Source organism: Sorghum bicolor, chromosome 6 (genome assembly GCF_000003195.3).
Source record: "Sorghum bicolor cultivar BTx623 chromosome 6, Sorghum_bicolor_NCBIv3, whole genome shotgun sequence".
In the NCBI taxonomy this organism is placed as follows: domain Eukaryota; kingdom Viridiplantae; phylum Streptophyta; class Magnoliopsida; order Poales; family Poaceae; genus Sorghum; species Sorghum bicolor.
The window spans coordinates 42,702,241-42,727,570 of record NC_012875.2 but is presented as its reverse complement, the minus strand read 5'-3'; the positions used below and the strand labels follow the sequence as shown (position 1 = coordinate 42,727,570).

Here is a 25,330-nt window from a genome sequence, read left to right as displayed (position 1 = left end):
AATAAAAACTTGAGAGAGCAGGCTGGACGACAAGTTAATTTCAACAAATTATGAGGGCTTTTTTGCAAAATGGTAGAAAATGGGCCAATCTGGACCGTCCGTCCGACCAATCGGATGGCCGGGAATTGCGGGCGACGTGGCCACGTTGGCTGGCCTTCTTTTAGTGCATCAATCGTCTTAAGGAGATTCAAAAACATATAACTATTTTGACATATGTAAAAAAAAATACAGCTTTGTGACCACATGACTATATATGTTCGGCCTCATGGCATGCAATGCAACATGGCTCCATGAAGTGAACATGTGGGGGTTGGTCTCAAGACTGTTGTAGTTATTGTAACATGCCACATAAGTCATAACTTTTTCATACACATGTCAAATAGCTGTAGGTTTCAGAAATTTACTCTATTTGCTAATTTAAGGTGCCATTTTATATATGAGCTCAAGGAGTTAAAGGATAACTCTAAATGATTGGTCTGCATACGTTTATGCAAACATTTCCCCGTAACCACTTTTATTTGTCTGCTGTTTGATCTGTCTAAAGCCTGTTGCCTGATTGACAGTTCATCAAGATGCTTGAAGAGCACCCCACGTTACGGATGTCAAAAGCCACGCACGAAGGTAACAGCCTGTACATGCAGTCGCCGGAGGTGCTGGGAGCAGATGTCACGGCCAAATTAAACCTGAGCATTCCCATGTTTGAGCTCCTCAAAGAGATCCCATACACCACTGTCCATGCCACGGGCATCGGCAGAGAACAACGGGAAGAAAGTGTCCTCATTGAGGAAGCTCCGTGTGGCCTTCAAGGGCATCGAAGAAGCCCCCCCAAGATGGATACGGCCGTGAGCTCATGATGCCGTCGTCATCTTCTTGTTGCTAATTTTAAGTCTCCGAGGAAAGAAGATGATTAACCCAATGGTTTTTTTTTTGGGGATAAGTGTAGTTTTCAAGCGCCACAATACAAATCGAAATGTTTGTTTGATAGTGACATAGTGTTCAGACATGATGGAATTTATATGGATTAGATGATACTGTGGTTTTGTGTGAATCGACTTCTTTCACGTATTGCTTCCTTGGTGTGGCTGTGGTATGACTGACATTTCTTCCATGCTGATTAAAATATTTTTTTCAAAAAATAATCCAAATATTTTTTTCTGAAAAAATTAATATACATTAAAAAATACCAAAATGTAATTCAATGTTAGAAAATTCATAGAAAATTTGTTTGCACTCTGAAAATTATGAAACCAGTTCCACATGTTTTATCATGCTCTATTTTCCGATTGGTCGGTTTGTGAGTCGTAGACTTTTTTTTTGCATTTTTGCGTTTACTGATTTTAGAGCATCTCCAAGAGCTCTTCTAAATTCCACTTTCTAAACTATCATTTAGAGAGCCATTTATATAAAAAACGCTTTCTATAATTTTTCACTTTACAACAGTTTTGCTAAATCTCATGCGCACTATAGAAAGTCATTCTCGTCTTCTATATTTGGCTAGCGAAAAATCTAGAATAGGCAATGGCTATATTTGGATGACCATTTAGAGAAACTGTTGGAGAGTAATTTTTTATCAAAATCTCTATTCCCAGTATTTACAAAGAATATAGAGAGTGTTTTGGAGATGTTCTTAGGACACCTAGGCTAATCTATATCAACGATTTGGGCCTCATAAGCCAACTTCTCCAGCCCAACAAGGCCACAACTCCTCCGGCCCACAAGGCCACAACTATTCCGGCGGTGCAGCGATCTCCAGTAGCAGCAGAGGCTCCGGCCCAACGACTCAGCAACCCGCCCGCTGCAAACTCCCCTAAAGCTACTCCTCGGCAAAATCCCTGCCGTTTGCCCGTGCCCGCCCCGCCGCCGTCCGCCGCTGCCGCCGCCTATGCCCATCCGCCCCTCGCTACCGCGCCGCTGTCCCTTTGACCGCAGGCTCACCTCCTTCCTATCCGCTGTCACCTCCCTCGCCGACGCCCGCTCGCCCCCAGCCTCGCCGCCGGCCGGCGCAGTGCCTGCAGCTCTCACCCCCACCGCTTACAACGCCCTTATGTCCGCCTACTCCCGCGCCGGCCGCCACGACGAGGTTCTCCGCCTCTTCCGCTCCCTTCCTTTCTCGCCTACGGCGCCACTCTTCACCACGCTTATCTCCTCCCTCGCTGCCTCCGGCAGCAAAAGCGCCGCGTTGGACGCCTTCTCCCTCCTTGCTTCCGGCCTCGGACCCACCACCTCCGCCTTCACCGCGCTGCTTAAGTCCATCGACGCTGCCCCATCCGAGTCAGTGTACCGCGCCTTCTTCGGAACCATGGCCGCCATGGGGTGCGCCCCTGACGCTGCCACGTACAACTGCCTCATTTGGATGCTCTGCGATTCCCAGCGGTTGGACGAGGCATGGGGCGTCCTTGACAGCATGCTAGAGGAAGGCATCTGCCCCACCGTCCGCTCCTACACCGCGATACTGCACGGGTACTGTAAGCAGGGCAGGGTCCTCGAGGCAGAGAGGTTAGTTGATACCATGATCCAAGTCGGGTGCGCACCGGATGTCATCTCATACAGTGTGCTCATCCAGGGGCTTTGTCGTGTAGGGGAATTCGGCAAGGTGGAACGAATTTTAGGGGAGAGTGAGGCAAAGGGGTGGACGCCGAATGCTGTTACCTATAATATTTACATGTCTGCCCTGTGCAGAATGGGTTTCTTGGATGAGGCATTCCGGCAAGTAGATGTTATGCTTAGCAGAGGAGTGTCCATGACCATTGAGACAGTGAATATTCTCTTCGATTGCTTGTGCCGTGATTCAATGTTTTCAGAAGCAGTATCCTTGCTGGAATACAGCGAAGAGCTCAACTGGAATGTTGATGTGTTCTGCTATAACACTCTGATGAGTAGGCTCTGCGACGCTGGTGATTTTGCTAGAGTCCTGAAGCTGTTGGTTGATCTTGTAAAGAAGGGAATTGGGCCAGATATGTTTAGTTTCACTATTGCAATCCGGAGCCTCTGCCGGGCTGGGAAATTCAAGGTGGCAAAATGCCTATTGGATAATAAGGGAATTGAATATGATGCCGTGGCATTCAATACTTTGATTCATGGTTTGTGCATGGCTGGAGATCTACATGAAATGTTGCAAACTTATATGGATATGACCAGTAGAAATGTTTCTCCAAACAACTTTACCATTGGTATGGTAATTAACAGTTTCTGCAAAGTGCAAGAGTTTGGTGCAGCAATCGAAGTTTTTCTTGAATATTCAGAAGGATGCTTGGTTCCTGATCATTTTTTTCGCCTGAATAATTGGTTGGTAAAAGCAAAAAGATGGAAATATGTACTGACCCTGCTCCGTGCAATGCGTTCTAAAGGTCTTGTGCTAGATGTTTGCTTATTTAATTCGATGGTTAGGATTTTTTGCTGGGAGGGGTACTGTAAGCGTGAGACTTTCTATGAAGTTTCTCTTATACTTGACTGTATGCTGGAATGTCTCCAGCAAACAGCACATGTCAGCCAGTAATGTAGCTGTATAATCACACAAATATCCAGTTTGCTGTCTGATCCTCCTTGAGCTATTCAACTAGCTGTCCAGTAATACATTGAACTACTCAACCTTCACCAGGTCAGTTGGCACTGATGACAACAAATTGTCCTGTTTATATGCTTTCTTGGCTTGTGTATATGACGTCAGTTCCTTTTAACTTTTCAGGTTAGGAGGAACTAAGCTATGGCTACCATGAACCATTTTACGTGGCACAAAGATTCAAGCAGTCCAAACAAGATTATTGTGATGAGCCTAAAGGTATGCTCTTTGGCTTAAGATTTTCTTCCCCTATAGACAATACAGTTGTTGAATTTTAATCTGTCATTAATTTTGCATTGTGCTTTTCTTTCCAGTAGAATTTTTTATATGTTAAATACTGTTGGACTATAGTTTTCTCAGTCACATTTATACTGTACTAGGTTCGTTCCCGTGCATTGCTACAGATTTTAAAATCCACATACTCCTATGTATTTTTCAGCTAACACATGAAAAAAAATATCTTATGTGCATCATGGTTTCGATATTATTATAGGCATGGGCAACCGAAACATCTTGTATGGTCAAACATCTTGCGAGCACAGATTATAGTTCACTTTAGCTAAGCACCTCCTTGGAAACCAATGATTTAAAGTTTACCATCAACACCTCATTAAGTTGTTTAGATTGAGGTGAAGATATCACCTTTGTGAACTACAAACCTTCTGGATCCACCTTCAGTTAATTTTGCATCCATAATGAGATAATGAGGTAATAAGCCCTTTCTTGACCTTCTTTCGAGACCTCCTTCATTGCCTTGCACCACAAACTTGAGAATCTGCTGGTGGAAGGTTGTGGTGTGATGCCATGGCAGTGAGGCCCAACCACTGGAAAATTATAAACCAAACCTGTAGAGCAAAGACACTGGAAAGCAACAGGTGCTGAATTGATTCTTCCTCCTGATCACAAAGAGGGCAGGCTGCTGGATGAGGAGTGTCCTCTCTTAGCAAGCCGATCTGCCATCCAACAGCAGTTGCGCAAAGTAAGCCAGATAATGTAAATTTTCTACAGAAGATGAGACTGACTGCTTCAATGGAGTTTTATGTTTAACACTTAACACAGTAAAACTTGGCAAGCTATTCACTAATAAAGCAAGATACTAGTACCATTTATCTTACTTGAGATATGAAACAAGGAATTTGGTTCTCAACTAGATTGTGTAAGCATATAATCATACGTAATCTCCTGCCAATAACCAGACAATTTCTAATTTTGACCTTCAGAGGCACTAGTGCATTGTGGAGTCCTAAGCCGAGATATCAATATGAGGAGAGGTAGAGGAAGACCGAAGCTGACATGGGGGGAGGTAATAAAAAGAGATTTAAAGGGTTGGGATATACCTAGAGATCTTTGTTTAGATAGGAGTGCTTGGAAAGCAGCTATTGACGTGCCTGAACCATGACTTGGGGCTCATGGCCTTGTTTAGTTCACCCTGAAAACCAAAAAGTTTTCAAGATTCCCCGTCACATCGAATCTTGTGGCACATGCATGAAACATTAAATATAGACGAAAACAAAAATTAATTACACAGTTTAGCTATAAATCACGAGACGAATCTTTTGATCCTAGTTAGTCCATAATTGGATAATATTTGTCACAAACAAACGAAAGTGCTACAGTACCGAAATCTTTTCACTTTTCGGAACTAAACAAGGCCCATGTTGGGTTTCAACTCTAGCGTACCCCAACTTGCTTGGGACTAAAAGAGTAAAGGCTTTGTTGTTGTTGTTGTTGTTGTTGTTGTTGTTGTTGTTGAGCAAACAGCTCCCTATTTCAAACAAGATCATCTTCTAATTTGCTGTTGGTTCTAATTTCTTCACAGATCTCAGAAAGGCTGTGTCAGATGAGCACAAGAGGTTTCTACATGACTTGGTTTGGATACATGAAGAGGTGAGTATTATTTTTACACTTCTGCTATATTTTAGGTGCCTGATTTTGTGTTGTTGTGAGGCAACATGTAATTTTGTCATTTTATACAAAAAAAATTATGAATTGTCTTTTTAATTGTACTAGTATTGTCAAAGATTGTTGCCTGAAAATTCAGGCATCTGAAATATAGCAACTCCCTTATTTTTATTGTGTGAATTGTAAGTATTCAAGCAAGAGGTGTTGCTCCTAAGGTATTCAGGTTATGGTTTTATGACAGGAAAAGGTGCCGATTGATACAGATGAAGGAGAAATCATCTGCAATCTGATTTCAGTCCATGCTGGCCTAGAGAGGACCATAGATTTGAATGAGCAGCTTAGAGTTTTGAGAACTAGAGACACAAGGGTGCCAAAGGTTCAAATGTTTAGTGGGCGGCAAGATGTTTGGGACACACCCAAGGTGAAAAAATCTGCATCTTATTTCTGTCTAGTTTACCATAAAAGAAACATAGTTTCTTGGTTTTTAATATCTACCAGCTTGGTGAGACAATATACTCTGCAGAATGTGAGAATGATTCTGCGAGTGCTTATTTCAGTATCATGAGTTTTAGGGAAGTATAGGTACAGAATTTTCATTATTAGATAAAATTAAACATGGGAGTTCAGTGCTAATTGCACCATTACATTGTGACATCCAAATTTGATACACCTATGTACTTATCACTACAACACTCATATATTTCTTGAAAATCTCTGCTTGTCATATAAATTGGTGAACCTGGCCCGGGTGTGTGGTTCCTCTGGCTGCAAGCCTTGTCTTTTTTGCATGTTCTGTGATTCTCTGGTTTTGTTGAAACTTGAAACAATGTAGCATGAGTGCATGTGCATGGGCTGCCTATAGAACATTGGTAGACATGATTTATGTCACGGCAGATACACACAACACCTATTGTACCTATATGACCTGTCCTGAATGTAGGGTAGTGCACAGTATCACGTTATGTGACCTCATTAGCCCTCATGAGTCATGAGCGCCATTGTATTTATGTTGAAGACTTGAAGCTTGAACAGAAATGTATCATGAACATCTGTTTTTCAGGATCTGACTGGCAAGCAGACTGTCATTGTAAGTGGCCACCACGGGAAGCTCCACATCGGCAGTCTCCGATTCAATGGTGGTTATGAAGACTAACCTATTGCTGCAATCGTTTTTCCTTCAAAGATATTGATAAGTACCGAGGAAGCGGGAACCACATCAGAGAGCTGATCTAGATATCGTCAGGGCTCAGGAGCAATGAGCACGGAGGTGCAGTTTTTTTCCCCTTGTAATTACTGCTTGTAGTCATGTACTCATAACTCATGTATCATGTCAAACGACAATAGGGACAAACGTCCGAAGGAAATAAGTTGGTTAACCAGACCTGCGTTTTCTCATGTTTATTACTAAGTCGCTAGTGTGAAGTGTAACTATGTCGGTTGTGTGAGCTTGTGACATGGCTGCCTGTTTGCATTCTAGATTCTCACTAGGCCTTGTTTAGTTCCAAAATATTTTGGGAAATAGGCACTGTAGCACTTTCGTTTGTATATAACAAATATTGTCCAATCATAGAATATGCTTAAAAGATTCGTCTTGCAAATTATAGACAAACTGTGTAATTAGTTATTTTTTTATCTATATTTAATGTTTAATGCATGTGTGTTAAGATTTGATATATGAGGGGGAATATGAAAAGTTTTGCAAATTTTTTTGAACTAAACAAGGCCCTAGATCTCAAGGCAAAGGCTTTCCTTTTACACGTCAGCACATGATTTCCTATTGTAACATGATGTGCTGTCCCTCTCTTGATGCTATTTGACAGATTTGGGAGGGACGGGCATGTGCACGGTGCAGGCTCGCTTGCCATTTTGCGCCGTGAAAATTTCTGGCGGCAGAGCAAAGAGCAGCGAAATATCAGCTCGGCCGAATTGACGGTCAGGGAGGAGAGCGCGGCTGGTCCTAGGCCCATCGTACCCCGGCCGGGCCTTTTCGTCCGTTTGTTTCTGGTACTGTGCGGCGATCTGGCCGTGCTACGAAAGCAATCGCCGATAGGGACTGAAAAAAGTATAAGACGGTTGCCATCATCCCCTACTAGTCAACACCAGTCGACAAGCTATAGAAAAATCTCCCTCGTATCTAGGATCAACGAGTGATTAAACTAGGCATGGGTTGCACGGCTGCACGCTTTCTGGTGTTGGATGATAACTAAGGGTGTGTTTAGTTCAAAAAAAATACAAAATGCAAAATGACAACTATTTTGGAATGGTGGAATGCAAAATACCAAAATTTTCACGGTCATGTTTAGTTCCATCCAAAATGCAGAATTTATTGCTCTTATGAAAGCCTCTTGAGACTCTTTTTGGTTTTTTTTTTTTGTCTCTTGAGGGCAAAATCCAAAATGGAGAATAAACACCTTTTTACCAAAAGTTTGACATGGTATTTAGTTTCATTTTGCAAAATGATTGACCAAAACCTAAAAATTTTTGAGAAAAAAGGGAGAACTAAACACCCCCTAATTAAAATTTGTGCATTATTAGGCAAGATGACTCCAAGATGACAGTAGTGGTGAGTGAGATACTGAGATCTCGTTGCTATAGAAGTGTCTTGTTTAAAGGATACATCATAAGGTTTGGATAATGTTTTTCGTAGCTAATTTGGACGCGTGGGGAATGGAAACGGACGGACATGTGCGTGACCAGCGACAGTGGTAGGTTTTTTTTTTTCATTTTGGTGAATCACCCTTGAAGAGCTCCACTAAAATGATGAATTTGGCACCGCTAAATCTACCATTCCGGAGAATCCAGATGTAGAGTAGACCGTTTGAGTAACCTTTAGAGCAAGTATTATAGTAAGCTGTAAGCCGACTAAATATTGAGGTGGAGGAGAGAAGAAATGATAGAGAGGAGAAGCAGATTGTAAGCTTACATCCAGCTTAGGCACAGGAACTAAGAAACTTTATGAGAGAGATAAGTGGACCATGTATTAATAGTGAATAGCTAACTATTGTATGATGAGTGGGCTGAGAGAAGGCTGAAAGGAACCTTACAGCCAACAAATAGGTTGTATTATTAACTTGTTCTTAGTAGAGTGAAAACTGTCTTTGGTGAATCTAAAGCTCGTGGAGTTGTCCCAAACGTATTTTTAAAGGTCATAGCATGAGGTTTGAATGATGTTTTTATGAAATCAAATGTAAAATATCGAAGGGTACACTCTTCAGGACCTCTGTTTAAATGTTACAGCATGAGGTTTGGATAATATATTTTCATGAAATCGAATGTAAAATATACGCCAGGTTTGAATGATTTGCTTATGACAAGGCAAGGATTCTCATCCGTTAGATTTTGATGGCCTGCGGCCTAGATATCATCTCCCCCGGGCTGCGAACCTACCTGGCACGCAGCAAGCAAACAAATCCTCAGATATGCTCCTTCGCTCGCCCTCTAGTCCAGTCTAAGATGTTGTCACTCGCGGACGAGAACACTCGAGCATTCATCTGGAAACCCTAATAGACAGGCACATGACAGCGAACGCCAGTACATGACGCACGGTCCACGGGGCACGAGCAAGGGCCGTCCGTCGTCACCAGGCACAAGAAGACACATGAACCCCATTGATGGAAACACGGCGCGAGCGAATAGCCGTGACTCTTGTGAACGGAGGAGCTAAAGCACGTCACCTTTTTTTATTATTTATTACGAGCGAGACTCCTTTTGTTCTTCTTAAGACTTTTTTGTTTAACATATGTATAGATTTTATAAGATGAATCTTTTAAATCTAATTAATTTTTAATTATTATAATTGTAAATATGCTGCAATATTTACAAAGTTTTTTTTTCATAAACTAAGATTTTTCTTTTCACTTTTTTTTTCATAAACTAAGACTTTTCTTTTCGTAAAAAACGGAGAGCCAGTAGCTTACGGGACTTGTACTGGTACTGCACTACCGGCAGCCGGTAGCGGCAGGGCTACTCTAGCGCAACGGATGGCCGGGAACGCGCTCCCAGCCGTTGGTTCGCGATCTGCTGCTCTGCTGCCCCGCCCCCACGTCACGTCTCCGTCCGCTGCCACCTCCGGCCCGGGCGCACGGGGAAGACGACGCCACACACGCTCTTCCGCGGGCCCCCCCCCCCCCCCAACCCCGCTAGGTGCTAGTAGCTTTTTTCCCTCTCCCATCCCCATGCAGCGCCACTGCCTTCCACCTCCGCCGCACACGTTGTCTGCGTCTGCCCCCCCATTCCTTCGCCTTGCTCGCTCCCGCGGGCTAAATAATATCTCGCGCTGCTCCTCCTCCTCGGCCTCGGCTGCCGCCACTCCACTCCACTCCCCTCCACGCGCGCACTCGCTTCCCGTGGGCTGCGCCTGCGCGGGTGAAGGAGCGCGCGCGCGTACGTGCGGGCGGGCGGGCGGGCGGGCGGTTGGACTCGGATCTGCGGCTGGGTGCGCGCGGGACGGGATGGCGTCGTTCGCTGTGTCCGGCGCGGGCGCGAGGCTCGGGGTCGTGCGGCCCGGCGGCTCGGCGCGATCTGGCGGCGGGGAGCGGAGGAGTGGGGTGGACTTGCCGTCGGTGCTCTTCAGGAGGAAGGACGCCATCTCTCGTACGGCTCCCTCTCGCTTCTTCCCCCCCTCTCCCTCCTCTATTCTTAGTCGGTCGGTCGCCGGCTCTCCTCGCTTCTCTCTCTCTCTCTCTGCACTCGTGTGGCGTATGCGTACGTGCTGGTACGGTTCCAAGAGGGAGTGCCCTGGATCCTGAGTGGTTCTGGTTCTCATACGCGCACGCATACTTTTTTTTTCCCCTTTTTTCCCCCTATGTCTGCATTCCGACCGGTGGAAGCGATCGAGCGCGGTTTTCCTGAACCCGGAACCTGCATTTTGTTGCGCCAATATGCGTTAGTGTTACCAGTTGCTACAGCGATCGTTTCAACGTCTGAGCCAATGGCTTTACTCGTTTTCTTCTTATTATTTTGTTTTTCTCAATCGTTGCAGCCTGGAAACTGGTGGTGGTGTTATTTTCTCTGTTCTTATCAGTGGAGCTGCTGGCTTTGGAATTTGCAGGTACCGTTCTGAGCTGCGCTGGTGCTCCTGGAAAGGTGCTGGTGCCTGGAGGTGGCAGTGATGACGTGCTTTCCTCCGCAGAGCCTGTCGTGGACACTTCAGAGCAGCACGAAGAACTACAGGTTCGACTGTCCCCCTTCTGTGCCTTCATGATGCACTTGCCCAAATGTCTGATGAAATCAAATTACGGGGCCTCGTGCATTGTTGGTTAGGAGTTAGGACACCGTGCTGGTTCTTGGGCTACTGACATGTTAGCTTGTGATCCCACCTATATACACCTATCAAGAAGATCACTAAGGAATAATACACCATTTTTTGGTTATTTCTGCTGTTCTACATAAAACTTATCTATTTCTTTGCTGTAGATACCTGATGCAGAACAGGTTGTGGAGGAGAAAGCATACTCATCAGCAGCTCAAGCAACCTCAGCAGCGGCTGAAGAAAGCTCAGAAGTTGACGCAGCCATCAAAGCCAAAGCACCACTCGTGGAGGAGAAACCACGAGTTATCTCCCCACCAGGAGATGGTCAGCGAATATATGAGATTGACCCAATGCTGGAAGGGTATCGGGGCCACCTTGACTACCGGTAAGCTGTTAACCATGAGCTAAGCTGCTGAAATCACGCTCTGCTCGTAATGGGACTATTCATCATGGTTTTGTGGCTGTATTAGAAAGCAGTTTGGAATTAATGACTGAAAAACATAACCTCTACATTTGAAACTCATAAATGCAATATAAGTTATTTTCATCGTTCAAAACAGAGCAACTAAACTGATAAGAATGTGTAACTGGTAAGCGGGCTGTGCAATTTACTCTGCCGATTCACCGACAATTAGACAAGTTGAGCTCCAGTCCAATATTTGTTGCTTTTGTTGGGAAAAGTGCAAATTTGACATTTTTTGCTTGGTTTGCCTTGGTGGATTCAACAGATACAGTGAATATAAGAGAATGCGTGCGGCTATTGATCAACATGAAGGTGGCTTGGATGCATTTTCACGCGGTTACGAAAAGCTTGGATTTACTCGCAGGTAAATTTACAGCCACATGAATATGCTCTTTTTTAGTAAACCAGACATCATATGAGCTAATATTTATTACTTGCTTCCCCTTCCTTTTCCAGCGCTGAAGGTATCACTTATAGAGAATGGGCTCCTGGAGCATCCGTATGTTCTCAACAAGTCTTGGCAATCACCTTTTGAACACTTGATAATGTTCATGATTCACTTGATACCATGTGCACGAGACTTATACAGATAGTTCTCATGAATATCATCACTCTCTTCAAAGTGATAGTTTATCTTGCTGATCAACTCATTAAAATTTAAGAACTGATCCTTACATCTTACTGCAGTCTGCAGCATTAGTAGGTGACTTCAACAACTGGAATCCAAATGCTGATGCTATGACCAGAGTATGTCTACAGTTCTGCGATATTCCGTGTTTGCCTTGTAATTGTTGATGTATTTCATCTACTGTGTCTATTTTACTTGTTCAAGTTGACCCTGAAGCTCTCATATTAACAATATTGTATAAATTCAGTACAATGAGTGCACTGATTCCTTGGTTCTATTCTTTTGCTTAACCATCATATCATTTAATCCTAAATTCAAAAATTGATGCAAGGTTCACGGCATGGATGTGGTTGTATTATTAATAATCTGTAGAACATTTTTGCACTTTTTAATGTGAGATAAGCTGATGAGTTTTCATAGCATACAAACACATTTCCATTTGATAAGTATTTTTTTTTTCTATTTATCCTGATATATGGAATTATCACTTTTAGAATGAGTATGGCGTTTGGGAGATTTTCCTGCCTAATAACGCTGATGGTTCCCCTGCTATTCCTCATGGCTCACGTGTAAAGGTAGATTTTCTGATTGGTTAGTTTGGGAGTAAACAATTCTTCAGATTTTGTCTGCTAAAGGGTCTTTTTTCTCTCTCTCTCCTTCCTATTATTTTTAGATACGGATGGATACACCATCTGGTGTGAAGGATTCCATTCCTGCGTGGATCAAGTTTTCTGTACAAGCTCCAGGTGAAATACCATACAATGGTATATATTATGATCCACCTGAAGAGGTATGCTCTAGTTTTTATGTTGCATTTTTAATAGCATTTGTTTTGATGCTTACCACTGCCTCGTATCGTTTTATTCTCAACTTTTTTCTTATAGCATGTGGATACAGAACAATATTTTGAATCTTGGAATTGACATGTACAAATATGTCTTCTTATTAGTGGAAAGGATTCTGTGTCTTTGTTCCACTTGAGCCTCTTAGAGATGCCTACTTACTCCTTTTTTTTGGTTCGCTTCTCCATTTTGAACTTTTTATGACCATTTACTAAGGGGTTTTTACATGCAAAATGCAGGAGAAATATGTATTCAAACACCCTCAACCTAAGCGGCCAAAGTCACTGCGGATATACGAATCACATATTGGAATGAGTAGTCCGGTATGCCAATAAGTTATGATTTATTTATTTTTTGCTGTGCTTATTGTTTAGTCCCTTGTAGCCCATACTACTTCTGTAATATTTTTAACATCCAATTGTTCATATTTCTTCTGCAAAAGAGAAAGGGAGAAAAGCTGTTAGTTCTTCATTTAGCTGCTCTCTGTTTGTTCTTCGCTTAGCTACTCTCTCAGACACATTTAATTCATGTGACAGCTAGTCAGATTTTGGAACATCTTTAAATTGGTTAATGTGGAACTTAATTTGCATAGAGACTTTTATATGTGTATATCAGGTCGTCTTCTATTTTCTTGCATGATTCCTAATTCCTTCTTTTTGTAAAGACATTCCATATTAACATAAATGGAAAACATGGCTTGTTGTTTCCATTGTGAATGTTATCTTTGTGGTAATAAATATTGCCATGTTAGTAGTTTCAGAAGAGAAAGCTGTGCAAACTATTTGTAAGGATAAGAAAGACCATTTAAAATAAAGGTAGCTTATGGGTGATTGTTTGTACCATTCTGTTGGGTAATTGAAGTTTCAGTACTATAAACTATGATCATCTATACTTGAGATAAACAGAGTATTTTGGATGATCTGTTACACAGGAACCAAAGATAAATACGTATGCTAACTTCCGAGATGAGGTGCTGCCAAGAATTAAAAGGCTTGGATACAATGCAGTACAGATAATGGCAATCCAGGAACACTCTTATTATGCAAGCTTTGGGTATTCACACTTTCAATAGATCCATCCACTTCTCTTCGTTGTTTCTGTTTTTTTTCCGTCCATCTGGAACTCTTGCATCCTAATGCTTTGTACAAACATAAACATTTGGATCTGCTTCATTATTTTCGTAGGCCATACAACAATCCTTAGTTTTATTACTTCATATGATTACTGTATACTTCCATTTTCAGGTACCATGTTACGAACTTTTTTGCGCCAAGTAGCCGTTTTGGGACTCCTGAGGACCTAAAATCTCTGATTGACAAAGCGCATGAGCTTGGCTTGCTAGTGCTCATGGATATTGTTCATAGGTATGTCTGTTCAGGTATTCTAGACTTGGTCGTTGCCTTGTTGGATGGCCCTATTTTTATCATGCAGACACCATTGATTTTTCTTTGTTAGATGTATTAACTTGGTTGGAAGTTAAATGTATTTGACACCTATGAGTAGATACAGTACTTCTTGGAACCTTGCTTTATAAATAGTCACACAGATGGTGTGGATATGGACAGAGAGGCTCAGATGCAATAAACTTATTTACCTGGAAATTTTCTAGGTGATGCTACACTGCTACACCGAAGTCGTGAGTTGGGAAAGTATAATTGGTTTCTTATGGATAAGTGGTCCTAGGTGCCACTTATCATCCTCCATCCATTTATGCATCTTCGCATAGTTACTGAGCTAAATCCATATTTGGTATATTGTTGTAAGGTATGTAAAGAACGAACACAATGTAGACACTTGCCAATATCTTTACGGAAGAGTTGTACAGGGAGTCAAATGGGCTTTAAGAAATCCACCTGCTTTAGCAGTTGAAATTTGTGTTCTGGCCTTTGTATTCTTAATAAGACAGTAACTCAACATACTTCATGTCTTGATTGGTTTGTCCTTTTGAATTGCATAGATTTACCAATATTTCTGTGTATCCTGCAGTCATTCATCAAATAATACCTTGGACGGTTTGAATGGTTTCGATGGCACTGATACACATTACTTCCATGGTGGTCCACGGGGCCATCATTGGATGTGGGATTCTCGCCTATTCAATTATGGGAGTTGGGAAGTATGTAATGTGCACAATATATTAGCTAACAGTTCCTATTTATCTTTCCATACATACATAACATTACGTTTTGTGCAGGTTTTGAGATATCTACTGTCAAATGCAAGATGGTGGCTTGAAGAATATAAGTTTGATGGATTTCGATTTGATGGGGTGACCTCCATGATGTATACTCACCATGGATTACAAGTAAGTTTACCAGATGATTCTGGTAGTTTGATTTCACAGTTCTCCTGTGGATGCATTGTGCTGTCCGTTTTTCTAAAATAATTGCTCTGCATAATTACATGTATCATGTCTCCTCGTCCAGCTACCAAGTCCAAGATAGCTTACCTTAGTTGTACATGATGAAAGGGATAATTGACTTTTCTAAAATTGCTATTATTTACTGTAGGTGGCATTCACCGGGAACTATGGCGAGTATTTTGGATTTGCTACTGATGTTGATGCAGTAGTTTACCTAATGCTGGTAAACGATCTTATTCATGGGCTTTATCCAGAAGCTGTATCCATTGGTGAAGATGTGAGTGCTCACGATATTTTGGTGTTTTTCTTTTGTAAATACTCTTCTTCAAAGCAGTTAATTTAGTTGGTGCTTTTGTCCCCCCTGAGGGACTAGGTTAGTATTATTCATTTTGGGAAGGAAGTTTATATTCCTATTTACCTTGCACGCATGTTCTCAGATTGCATTTAGTTCTTTAACCTAGTATGCAAGTGTCAATTGATTTGATATTATTGGTGAAAAGAAAAGTTCATCCTCATAAATATCTTGAGAAGGTTGATCTGGAATGCTATTACGATGGTATATTTTGCAAAAGGAACAAGGTTTAGCATACATGCAAAGTAGTTATGGACTCCAACTGTACACATGCCTGGGCCTATACCAGTATTATTAAACTTCTGTGTGTTTAAGGTTCTAAAAATATGGCTTTTGAACATCAACATGACAGTCGGATACAAATAGGAGGTTCCACCAGATCTTCAGTATTCATTGTTCAACTTGTCTGATTATGTTCAGGTCAGCGGAATGCCTACGTTTTGTATTCCTGTCCAAGATGGTGGTGTTGGTTTTGATTATCGCCTTCATATGGCTGTCCCAGACAAATGGATTGAACTTCTGAAGTAAGTGGTCGAATATTAGTGGTTACATATTGAGTTCTTAATTGATTCAAGTCTACATTTATGTTATTCTTCAGATAATATTTGTGGTATCAGGTTCAATATGAGAATTGTCAATAACATAGCACCTTCATTCTCTTTTATCGTCCTAAAACACATGTAGTCGTCGTTTAAACTTTGTGCCCCAAATATCTAAAAAAAAATGCTTTAGGTTTGTCGCAGGGAATAGATATTAGTAGAATTATCATCAAATGGCAAGCTAGCACTTCCTTATCATTATGTCTATAATATTTTTTTCGTTTTAGATATAATGACCGTCAGAGCATGCAATTGTCAAAGGTGTATTGGGACCATGCCAATATTTTATGTGACAAGTAAAATGTGTGCCCTTCATGTACATATTTCCTACTTTGAGCTGGAATGTTAGTACCCCATACATATTCTGGGTAGTTCCAAATAAACATGATGTGATCAAATTTCAACATTCTCTATTACCACAGGCAAAGTGATGAATATTGGAAAATGGGTGATATCGTGCACACCTTAACAAATAGAAGGTGGCTAGAAAAGTGTGTCACTTATTGTGAAAGTCATGATCAAGCTTTAGTTGGTGACAAGACAATTGCATTCTGGTTGATGGACAAGGTACTAGCTGTTACTCTTATGTTTTTCTATCAGATTTCTTGTCTTTCTTGGGATAGTTATCTGTTTGTTCACTAGTCATTAGCCGCATGGGCAAACTGAGCATGTTACTTGATACTATGCAATGATTGCTAAGCACAGTGTGTATGATGATTTGCTAATCAGCTGAACACAACACATCTTCTTGCAAATACTTTTCAGTCAGTAAAAATTAACTGACTAATGAATCATCTATCAACTATTTTGCTAAGAAAGTCATACAACTTACAGAAACAGGGCAAGGATGAGTAACTCACCAATGATAACTCTGTAAATTGGCAGCTTCAATCAAAACTATCAGATTGGTTTACACTCATAGCTGAGGAGAAACCAGAAATTCGTTTTACACCCAATTAAAATCAATCTGGTTGCAGTTTTAGGCAACTGGATTGTAACAGTTTCTGAAATATCTAGGAGTCCCTTGAACATAGATCTTCTTGTAGGTCTACTGGTCAAGGCGCTATGCTCCTTCGTATTTTTAAAGGAAATAGCTAAACCAATATTATCAGGAGAAACACATAAGATCTATCCGTGTTATTTGATGACTTCTCGACCAAAGGACATTTAGGTGTCCCATCTTTCATTTGTTTATTCATTAATGTGTCCTTGTATGTTTTGTCTTTAACTACCCAGAGTATTGAAGGGCTTTCTATGCTTGCACATTGAAGATATTTTTTTATTTTTTTTATGCTTTGTGTTTTTCTCCTAGAAAAGCACGCTTCCACTTAAATATCATCACATATTGTTGATACTCAGTACATGCAGAAGTGTAGTATTGTGCTGTAAACTGCTGGTTCAAAATAGAACAGAATGACATGAACATTTCGACTTCTTTTCCTGCAGGATATGTATGATTTCATGGCTCTGGACAGGCCTTCAACACCTGTCATCGATCGTGGGATAGCATTACATAAAATGATTAGGCTTATCACAATGGGTTTAGGAGGTGAAGGCTATCTAAATTTCATGGGAAATGAGTTTGGGCATCCTGGTTAGTCTTTTCAATTTTATTGCATGTTGCATAATTACGAGTTATAACGTGTTTGTTCTTTTTGTGGCATGTATCCTACTTCATCTGAGGAAGTTATGACTAGTTTCATTTTACGTGGCAGAATGGATAGATTTTCCAAGAGGTCCTCAAAGTCTTCCAAATGGCTCTGTCATTCCTGGGAATAACTATAGCTTTGATAAATGCCGTCGTAGATTTGACCTTGTAAGTTTATCTGTGCTACTATATTCTTTCAACGTATCTGGATTTGCCACATATTTCTTGGTAAATCTTGCGTTGGAAAGATCAATAATGTTCTATATAAGCTAATACTACCATATGTCATCATTGTTGTTGAATACAATTTTAATCCATCTTTTTTTTCAGGGAGATGCAGATTATCTGAGATATCGTGGCATGCAAGAGTTTGATCAGGCAATGCAGCACCTTGAGGGAAAATATGAAGTATGTCCCTGGTTTTTCTCTGTTGCACAATAACTTAACGCTAAATTTCTATACAACAACAACAACAAATCATTTAGTCCCATGCAAGTTGGGGTTGGCTTGCTGTTAAATTTTTATCTCGTTAATGTTTTTTATATTAGTACAGAATCTAAAACAAATTAATAAATTGAGGAAAACTGCTGGAGAGGAGGATATGGAATTGCTCTCTGTAGGAGGGTGGTTGGTGCATTTTACTGATGAAATGTGTAATATGATTCCAGTTCATGACATCTGATCACTCATATGTATCACGGAAACATGAGGAGGATAAGGTGATCATCTTCGAGAGAGGAGATTTGGTCTTTGTATTCAACTTCCACTGGAGCAATAGCTATTTTGACTATCGTGTTGGTTGTTTCAAGCCTGGGAAGTACAAGGTATGCAGCTTTTTTGCATGCATCTGTAATTTCATTGTCCAACCTTTCATCATTGTTGGGGTTCTAAGAATTTTTTTCCAGCATTGATAAATCTGTTGCTGAGATGATGTGGTCTTTATAGCCACGTAGCAGTTTAGCACTCCTATAATTTCTTTTTATCTTCACTAACTTACGAACTTATCGAATATCGATCTTCTTCATCGAACTCTGTAATACTGAAATTTGTTTCCAAAATGTATTCAAATCAGCCCATTTGAGGACTTAAATGTGTTGTGGCTGGATGCTGATGGCTTTTCTCTTTTTCCTTGTCAGATCGTGTTAGATTCTGACGATGGCCTTTTCGGTGGATTTAGTCGGCTTGATCATGATGCTGAGTACTTCACTGCTGTAAGTCCTGGTTTTGAGGATTGTGGCACACAGGCTGCTTCTCTTATTTTATTGCCCCCCTACATCTAAGATAACGACCCATTTTCTGATGCTTGTTACAGGACTGGCCGCATGACAACAGGCCGTGTTCTTTCTCGGTCTATGCACCCAGCAGAACAGCCGTCGTATATGCACCTGCAGGTGAAGAGGACGAATAGGGCACAACCGCACAACAGCGGTTATCGGGGAAGAACTTCAGGATGTACTCCACTGCTGGTGGCCTGACACCACTGCGAGATGCGACCACGCGCGATGCTGCCGGATGTTGTCAATCGAGACCGCGTGGCAGGACGATCGGCTTATTCAGGTGGATAGGTTAGCTTATCGATGAGCTCTCGCTTTCGAGTGACTGGTGAAGGAAATGGACCGCGCACACCATGTGGTTTTGTACATATCGCATCAGTAGGCATCGTATCATTGAATTCTCTGAATCAATCATTTGCGCTATACTGATTAGCTGTGTTAATAAGCCAGTGAAAATCTGGTCTTTTGCTAATTGCTACCATAGCAAACTTCGGCGTGCTGCTGTGCTTCTCAATACGGTGACGTCTGCGTAACTACGTCTCGTGCATATGCTCTTTGTGTACCCTACCTATGGCTCTGTTCATGTTAGCAGGAACAGTTGTCCATACACAGCCAGTGGCGGAGCTAGAAGTTATGTATAAGGGGGCCGTCAAAGAGCTACAATATATGATAATTTAGTGTAGTTTAATTGATTAGATTTTTGTTCTAGGGTTAAGCTATATTTTTCTAAATTTATTCTAGTATTTGATGATCTTACTATGTTCGCTAATGAATATTAAAATCTATCAGCTCATTTTCAAAATATTCATATCTGTGGTGGGTGACTGTTCTGTCGACAACGTGGTGCATGTGATGACTCGTGAATCCTAAAATCTATCGTCTTAGTATTTCAAAAGTGCTCATAGTGAAATAGGATGTTTGTTTATTCATAGAAGTGAGTGTACGTGCATATTGTGAGCGTCTATATCTATAATGTGATTCACAATAAAAAGAATGATCACTGAATTGTTACTGCTAGTCCAATATGCATAAGTAAAATATAAAGTATAATGAAAAATAAGTATTTTACACAAACTTGCAAACCTATGGGTATTTTGTTAAATCAACCTTTTGAGTTATCTTGATTCAAACTATTTTAAATTTGGCCAACTTTACAGGAAAAAAACATCAATATTTGTGACAGATATATCATATGTTTTTATAATGTTCTTATTTGGTGTCATAGATGTTTTTATCCTTTTCTATAAAGTTGATCAAAATTAATATAATTTGAATTAGAGTGTTATGAAATTGGTTTATTTTGGGAGAGGAAGTAGCAAAAAACCCTTTTCACCCCTAACTTTTGTGATGGTCTGACTTTTGCACCCCAGGCGGTTTTTATGGTGGTTTTCTTGTCTTGCTATGTCAACATCGACTAATTATACTATTAGACTATTAGATAACAAGAACTTCTAGTAGTAAATAAGCAATAAAATGAGTTCATCAAGATTCAAACAATTTCAAGCTAGCCACCATAAGTAAGATGAACATGATTTTAGAAAAAAAATAAAATAAAACTAGTTTCATAATTTTTCAAGCTAAAACAATATTTCTATTAATTTTACTAAATTAAGCCAGATTTTAGGATTTTCAATTGTGTTACTTTTCCATATATAAAATATTTGGATAATTTTTTTAAAAAAATATTTTTTTATATTTTCTAGATATTTTAAAAATATATTTCTAGTCCAATTTACCTTCTGAACTCTTAACTTAGTCTGATTTATCCACTAGCATTAAGTTAGTAAAACCACCCAGGATATAAAAATAAACGACTTTAAAAGTTAAGTTAAAAAAAGATTTATAGATAAGAGAGGCAAATGGGAGGACTGCAAAAGTTGAGTTATCGGACATTTTTTCGAGGAAGTTTTTTTGAGAAGATTTTCGAGGAAGTAATAAGTGGGAAAAGGCTGATCTATCCCAGCCCATACTCCATGAGGCCCATTTATCTATGCAGCGCAACAGGCCGACAGCCTACAATTCAGCTCACTGTCACTGGCTCAGTCCAACTTGAAGCCCGTTCATCTCCATTCTCCACAGTCCACGCTTCCTTTCCTCCAAAGTCTCCAAACTCTCCTGAAAACAACCAAATTCGCTTCGTGAACAAAACCTCTCCGCCCAAACCTCCGCAAAATCCCGGCGCGGCGAGATGGCGCCGCCGCTGCGATGCGATGCCGGCGGCAAGGACTTCATCAGCAACCTCCCGTTTGAGCTCCTCTCTGCGATCATCTCCCGCCTCGATACCGCCGAGGCCGCGCGCACCGCCGTGCTCTCCCCTCGCTGGCGCGACGCGTGGCGTGGGACCCCGCTCCGCCTCGACGACCTCGAGCTTCCCGTCGCGCCCCGCCCCTCCATCGCCCGCGCCGCGTCGGCGTCGGGAGCACCCTGGGCGGCGCGCGCCGACACCGTCTCCCTCGCGCTCGCCTCCCACCCGGGCCCCGTCGCGCGCTTCCGCCTCGCCCGCACCACCCTCCGCGCCCGCGTCCCCGCCGCGGAGGCCTGGTTCCACGACCTCGCGGCCGGCGACCGCCGCGCCCGCGAGGTCTCGCTCGTCTGCCCGCCCGAGTGGTGCCACCGCGCGCTCGCCGACCCACTCCTCACCTCCGCCACGCTCGAGACCCTCGCCCTCGGCGAGTGCCGCTTCTCCGACGCCGGGGCCGCCGCCGCGTCCCGTCTCACGGACCTCACCCTTTCTCGCACCCACATCTCCGAGGCTGCACTCCAGAGCCTGCTATCTGGCTGCCCCGCGCTGCGTAACGTCATGTTCAGGCACATCCAGGGACCCCGCCGCATCCGCATCACTTCTTGCCGCAGCCTCGTGCTGTTCGGTGTGTGGCAGTACAAGCACCTAGAGGAGCTCACCGTCGAGGACGCCCCGCGCCTGGAGTGCCTGCTCGGCGACGTGCATCTGGGAGCATCGGTCACCATCATCGGCGCGCCAAAGCTTACTGCTTTAGGCTATCTCGTGGTGGGCTTCAGGGGTTTCTTGCACGGCATCGACAAGCCTGCTGTTGAGGAGGTAGTTACCTTATTTCAGTTCACTTCTCGTTCTCCTTCTTCGTCTTGAATAGCTGAGCCTAAATGAGGCATTGCTCACTCGTACTGTACATCTCAGAAGGTTAACAAGGGACTGCGAGCTCCTTTCAATAGCGTGAAGATTCTAGCTATCAGCATGACATTCTCGAGCAAGAAGAACATGGAGACGCTGATGAACTTGCTCAAGTGCTTTCCCTTACTGGAGACATTGCATATCCAGGTAATTACAGCTTGAGGTTGCCACCCATTGGCAATTGCTTTGTTGGTCTGTGTACATACTATGCATTAGGTAAGAGTAAAGTGCAATTCATCCACTCAACTAGTCGTTGAATTTGGACTACCATACCAGACAACATACACAACTTAGCTTTTAAAATCAGACAACACATCCCCTTGCCGACATTTCAAAATGGTTTCTTAGGTGGTCATGGCAGTGGGGCCCATCCGTCATTGGTCTAATCTTTCCATATGAAGTCATATGAATATAAACTTTATATCAAAGTTATAGAGCTCGACACAATATACAACTTTGTAGTTGATAATTTGTTTTATTTAATACATTTTAGAGACTCAAATATTTGGTTTAAGTAACTAGATTTTAAAATTTTATTTTTTTATTTTATTTTTCAAAGGACCTGTGTTGTTCTGTTGACATAGTCTATATCAAAGTTGTAGTTTGCAGTAAAATCTACAACTTTGTAGTTGGCAGCTTTTTTATTTGAGACTCCAAATATTCGTTTTAAGTTCTCTAATTTTGAAATTCATTTTTTTAATTGTTTCAAATGACCTCTGATGTTGATGTGGTCTACACCAAAGTTGTAGCTCGTAACATTTATAACTTTGTAGTTGACAAATTTTTCATTTGAGATCATTTAGAGGCCCATACTTTTATTGTTTGAACAAAAATCAAGGAAATTGAATTTCAAAATCTGAGAATTTAAAACAAATATTTGTGCCTCTAAATGTCCCCAATAAAAATGGTATCAACTACGAAGTAGCAACTTTGGTGTAGACCATGTCAACATCTGAGGTCGTTTAAAAATTCAAAAATAAATTAAATTTCAAAGTTACAAAACATAAAATGAATATTTGGGCCTCTAAACAATCTGAAATAAAAAAATTGTCAACTACAAAGTTGTAGATCTTACTTGAAAATACAACTTTGGCATAGACTATGTCAACGTTTGAGATTTTGAGTTCATTTGAAAAATTAGAGAAATGAAATTTAAAATCTGATAACTTAAAACGAATATTTGAGCCGCTAAAATATATTAAATAAAAAAATTGTCAATTACTAATTTGTAGATCGTGTCGAGAACTACAACTTTGGTATAAAGTTTGTATTCATATGACTTCATATGAAGAAGTTATGTTTTTTATATAAAAGAAAGAGAGACCAAATTATAGGTGGGTCCCACTGCCACATCAGCAAAACTACCAAAAAACCACTTTGAAATGTTTAAGGCAGTATTTTTTGTCCGGTTTTAAAAGTTGAAGTGTGTATGTTCTCCGTTATTCAAGATCGAGGGGGTCTTTCAAATTCAACGACTTGTTTAGGGGTAAATCGGACTTTTACTCATTAGCTAAACATTGTAAAGAACTTCATCTGATTCTTCATTTCTGTGTAAAAGGGCAAGCCCGGGGAACGCCAGGTTGACACAATTGACTTCGGCTACTACCAGAAGAATGAACCCATTGGATGTATTGTTAACCATCTCAAGACCGTGAGGCTGGAAAGCAAAGTTAAGGATCTAATAATCGAAGTTGAGCGAAACATGTTTGAATTTGTGTGTTTTCTCCTTGCGAATGCACAGGTGCTGCAGATCATGAAGATTCAATCTGCCATGTCCGACACCCCTGCATGGACTACTGAACAGCAAAATCTCATCCAATGCCACAGGGCCTCTGTGGAAGCCAAAGTCGTGTTCGAGGGCCTGAAAGTCGTCCATCACAAGGGGTTCAGTATAGAGGCTGTGAATGCTCTACCTGACCCCTTTGATAGTGATATCGACATCATGGGCTACTAAATGGCTTGAGTCTTACTGCAGAGATAATTCGCCTACAAACCGTTGAAGGCATTTTGTGTTATGTTATCTGGTTATCTGAATCTACTTTTAAATTTAGGCAGCATTTCTGCTCTCGTTCTAAAGAAGAGCAATATCCATGGTGCCACTGTCAGATAGTTTCCACTGTCCTGGGTTGATTGATGTTCTGAATCTAGACTGATTTATGTGGTCTTTATGGTTAATCCTTGAAGAGTTGCTACCGATGATGCCAGTGGCAGGCCTTTTGGCCGTAGTACTCCTACATGGTCTTTACTTGCTGAAAATAATACTCCTACATTTGTCAGTCATCTGTTTTTCTTGCACTTTGAAAATAATTTTGAAGTTCATGTCCCTTGTCAGATTGTGTGATATTTCATAAGCTTCAAATCTGTAGTACTCCTACATGGTCTTTACTTGCTGAAAATTACTAGCAATGGCGTCTCATTTGTGGCTTCTAATCTGTATGTTTTGGATAAATCGTTAAATTTTGTTTCATCGTTTTGTCCGATGCTTTTTTTTCCCCGCACAAGGGATGCGCTCCTTCGGTAATCGGTACACCCCTTTTCCTTTGAGAAATTGTTGAATTCTGGACATCTGAGATGGACCTCTGCGCATAAATTTGAAGCTCCTAGTGCAACATGTCAGCCATTCAGCTTGTTCCTGGCCCGTTACTCATGGCGACAGCAGAGCCGCAACTGGCCAGCCAACCTCATGTTGCAAGTGACTGTCACACCTGACACTTATCAATGAGGAAGGTGGCGCGGAGAGTAAAGGTGTTTTCCTGTTAGCGTATTTGACACTCTTCGTTTTCTATTCATGTACTGTCATGCGGGCCCGCTTCGACAGAGACTGTAATGGCACATAGGTGCTCAAACTCTAAGGGGATCGAGTAATTCACAAATCGAAACAGAGGCCTTGTTTAATTGTAAAAAGTTTTCAAGATTCCTCGTCACATCGAATCTTGCAGTATATGCATGATACATTAAATATACATGAAAACAAAAACTAATTATACAGCTGTAAATCGCGGGACGAATCTTTTAAGCCTAGTTACTCTAAGATTGGATAATATTTGTCAAATATAAACGATTTTGCGAACTGAACAAGGCCAGAAATTCCCCAAGGCCTTGTTTAGTTCGTAAAATTTTTTGAGTTTGACTACTGTAGCACTTTTGTTTTTATTTGACAATTATTGTTTAATTATGGTCTAACTAGGCTTAAAAGATTTATCTCGTAAATTACAAGTGAACTGTGCAATTAGTTATCTTTTTTATCTATATTTAATGCTCCATGCATGTACTGCAAGATTTGATGTGACGAAAAATCCTGA

At 41.3% G+C, this 25,330-nt stretch overlaps 4 protein-coding genes across 6 annotated transcripts; all 4 read left to right on the top strand.

The window, feature by feature from the left end:
* On the top strand, positions 1,816-8,467 carry LOC8075259 (putative pentatricopeptide repeat-containing protein At1g74580). 3 transcript variants are annotated; one of them, XM_021462367.1, is made up of 6 exons: positions 1,816-3,598; positions 3,686-3,778; positions 5,379-5,446; positions 5,703-5,882; positions 6,522-6,728; positions 7,282-8,467. In XM_021462367.1, the coding sequence occupies exon 1, from the start codon at positions 1,883-1,885 to the stop codon at positions 3,494-3,496; it is 1,614 nt and encodes a 537-aa protein (XP_021318042.1). In that variant the 5' UTR covers positions 1,816-1,882; the 3' UTR covers positions 3,497-3,598; positions 3,686-3,778; positions 5,379-5,446; positions 5,703-5,882; positions 6,522-6,728; positions 7,282-8,467. The 3 variants fall into 3 exon arrangements, with proteins under 3 accessions (XP_021318042.1, XP_021318043.1, XP_021318044.1); XM_021462368.1 differs by having other exon boundaries at positions 5,685-5,882; XM_021462369.1 differs by lacking the exons at positions 5,379-5,446; positions 5,703-5,882; positions 6,522-6,728; positions 7,282-8,467 and adding an exon at positions 4,780-5,046.
* On the top strand, positions 4,853-6,614 carry LOC110436469. Its single transcript, XM_021463570.1, has 4 exons — positions 4,853-4,862; positions 5,379-5,446; positions 5,703-5,882; positions 6,522-6,614. The coding sequence occupies exons 1-4, from the start codon at positions 4,853-4,855 to the stop codon at positions 6,612-6,614; spliced, it is 351 nt and encodes a 116-aa protein (XP_021319245.1).
* LOC8075258 (1,4-alpha-glucan-branching enzyme 2, chloroplastic/amyloplastic) lies at positions 9,653-19,471 on the top strand. The gene is made up of 22 exons (XM_002447727.2): positions 9,653-10,054; positions 10,512-10,633; positions 10,877-11,097; positions 11,441-11,539; positions 11,632-11,674; positions 11,863-11,922; positions 12,298-12,378; positions 12,477-12,593; positions 12,885-12,968; positions 13,577-13,698; positions 13,890-14,009; positions 14,632-14,761; positions 14,840-14,950; positions 15,156-15,284; positions 15,780-15,883; positions 16,381-16,525; positions 17,405-17,552; positions 17,674-17,774; positions 17,937-18,014; positions 18,275-18,430; positions 18,743-18,817; positions 18,919-19,471. Exons 1-22 carry the CDS (start codon positions 9,913-9,915, stop codon positions 19,012-19,014), a joined length of 2,484 nt encoding a protein of 827 aa, XP_002447772.1. The 5' UTR covers positions 9,653-9,912; the 3' UTR covers positions 19,015-19,471.
* Positions 21,069-24,424, top strand: LOC8075257 (F-box/FBD/LRR-repeat protein At1g13570). The gene is made up of 3 exons (XM_002447726.2): positions 21,069-21,938; positions 22,035-22,175; positions 23,587-24,424. The coding sequence occupies exons 1-3, from the start codon at positions 21,069-21,071 to the stop codon at positions 23,980-23,982; spliced, it is 1,407 nt and encodes a 468-aa protein (XP_002447771.1). The 3' UTR covers positions 23,983-24,424.

Coding starts and splice junctions, on each gene's coding strand:
- LOC8075257 (XM_002447726.2), top strand. CDS start 21,069: ATGGCGCCGCCGCTGCGATGCGATGCCGGCGGCAAGGACTTCATCAGC. Junction 21,939..22,034: donor ACAAGCCTGCTGTTGAGGAG/GTAGTTACCTTA, acceptor TGTACATCTCAG/AAGGTTAACAAGGGACTGCG. Junction 22,176..23,586: donor TGGAGACATTGCATATCCAG/GTAATTACAGCT, acceptor TCTGTGTAAAAG/GGCAAGCCCGGGGAACGCCA.
- LOC8075259 (XM_021462367.1), top strand. CDS start 1,883: ATGCCCATCCGCCCCTCGCTACCGCGCCGCTGTCCCTTTGACCGCAGG.
- LOC8075258 (XM_002447727.2), top strand. CDS start 9,913: ATGGCGTCGTTCGCTGTGTCCGGCGCGGGCGCGAGGCTCGGGGTCGTG. Junction 11,540..11,631: donor AAGCTTGGATTTACTCGCAG/GTAAATTTACAG, acceptor TTCCTTTTCCAG/CGCTGAAGGTATCACTTATA. Junction 18,818..18,918: donor ATGCTGAGTACTTCACTGCT/GTAAGTCCTGGT, acceptor TGCTTGTTACAG/GACTGGCCGCATGACAACAG.
- LOC110436469 (XM_021463570.1), top strand. Junction 5,447..5,702: donor TGGTTTGGATACATGAAGAG/GTGAGTATTATT, acceptor GTTTTATGACAG/GAAAAGGTGCCGATTGATAC. Junction 5,883..6,521: donor ATGTTTGGGACACACCCAAG/GTGAAAAAATCT, acceptor TCTGTTTTTCAG/GATCTGACTGGCAAGCAGAC.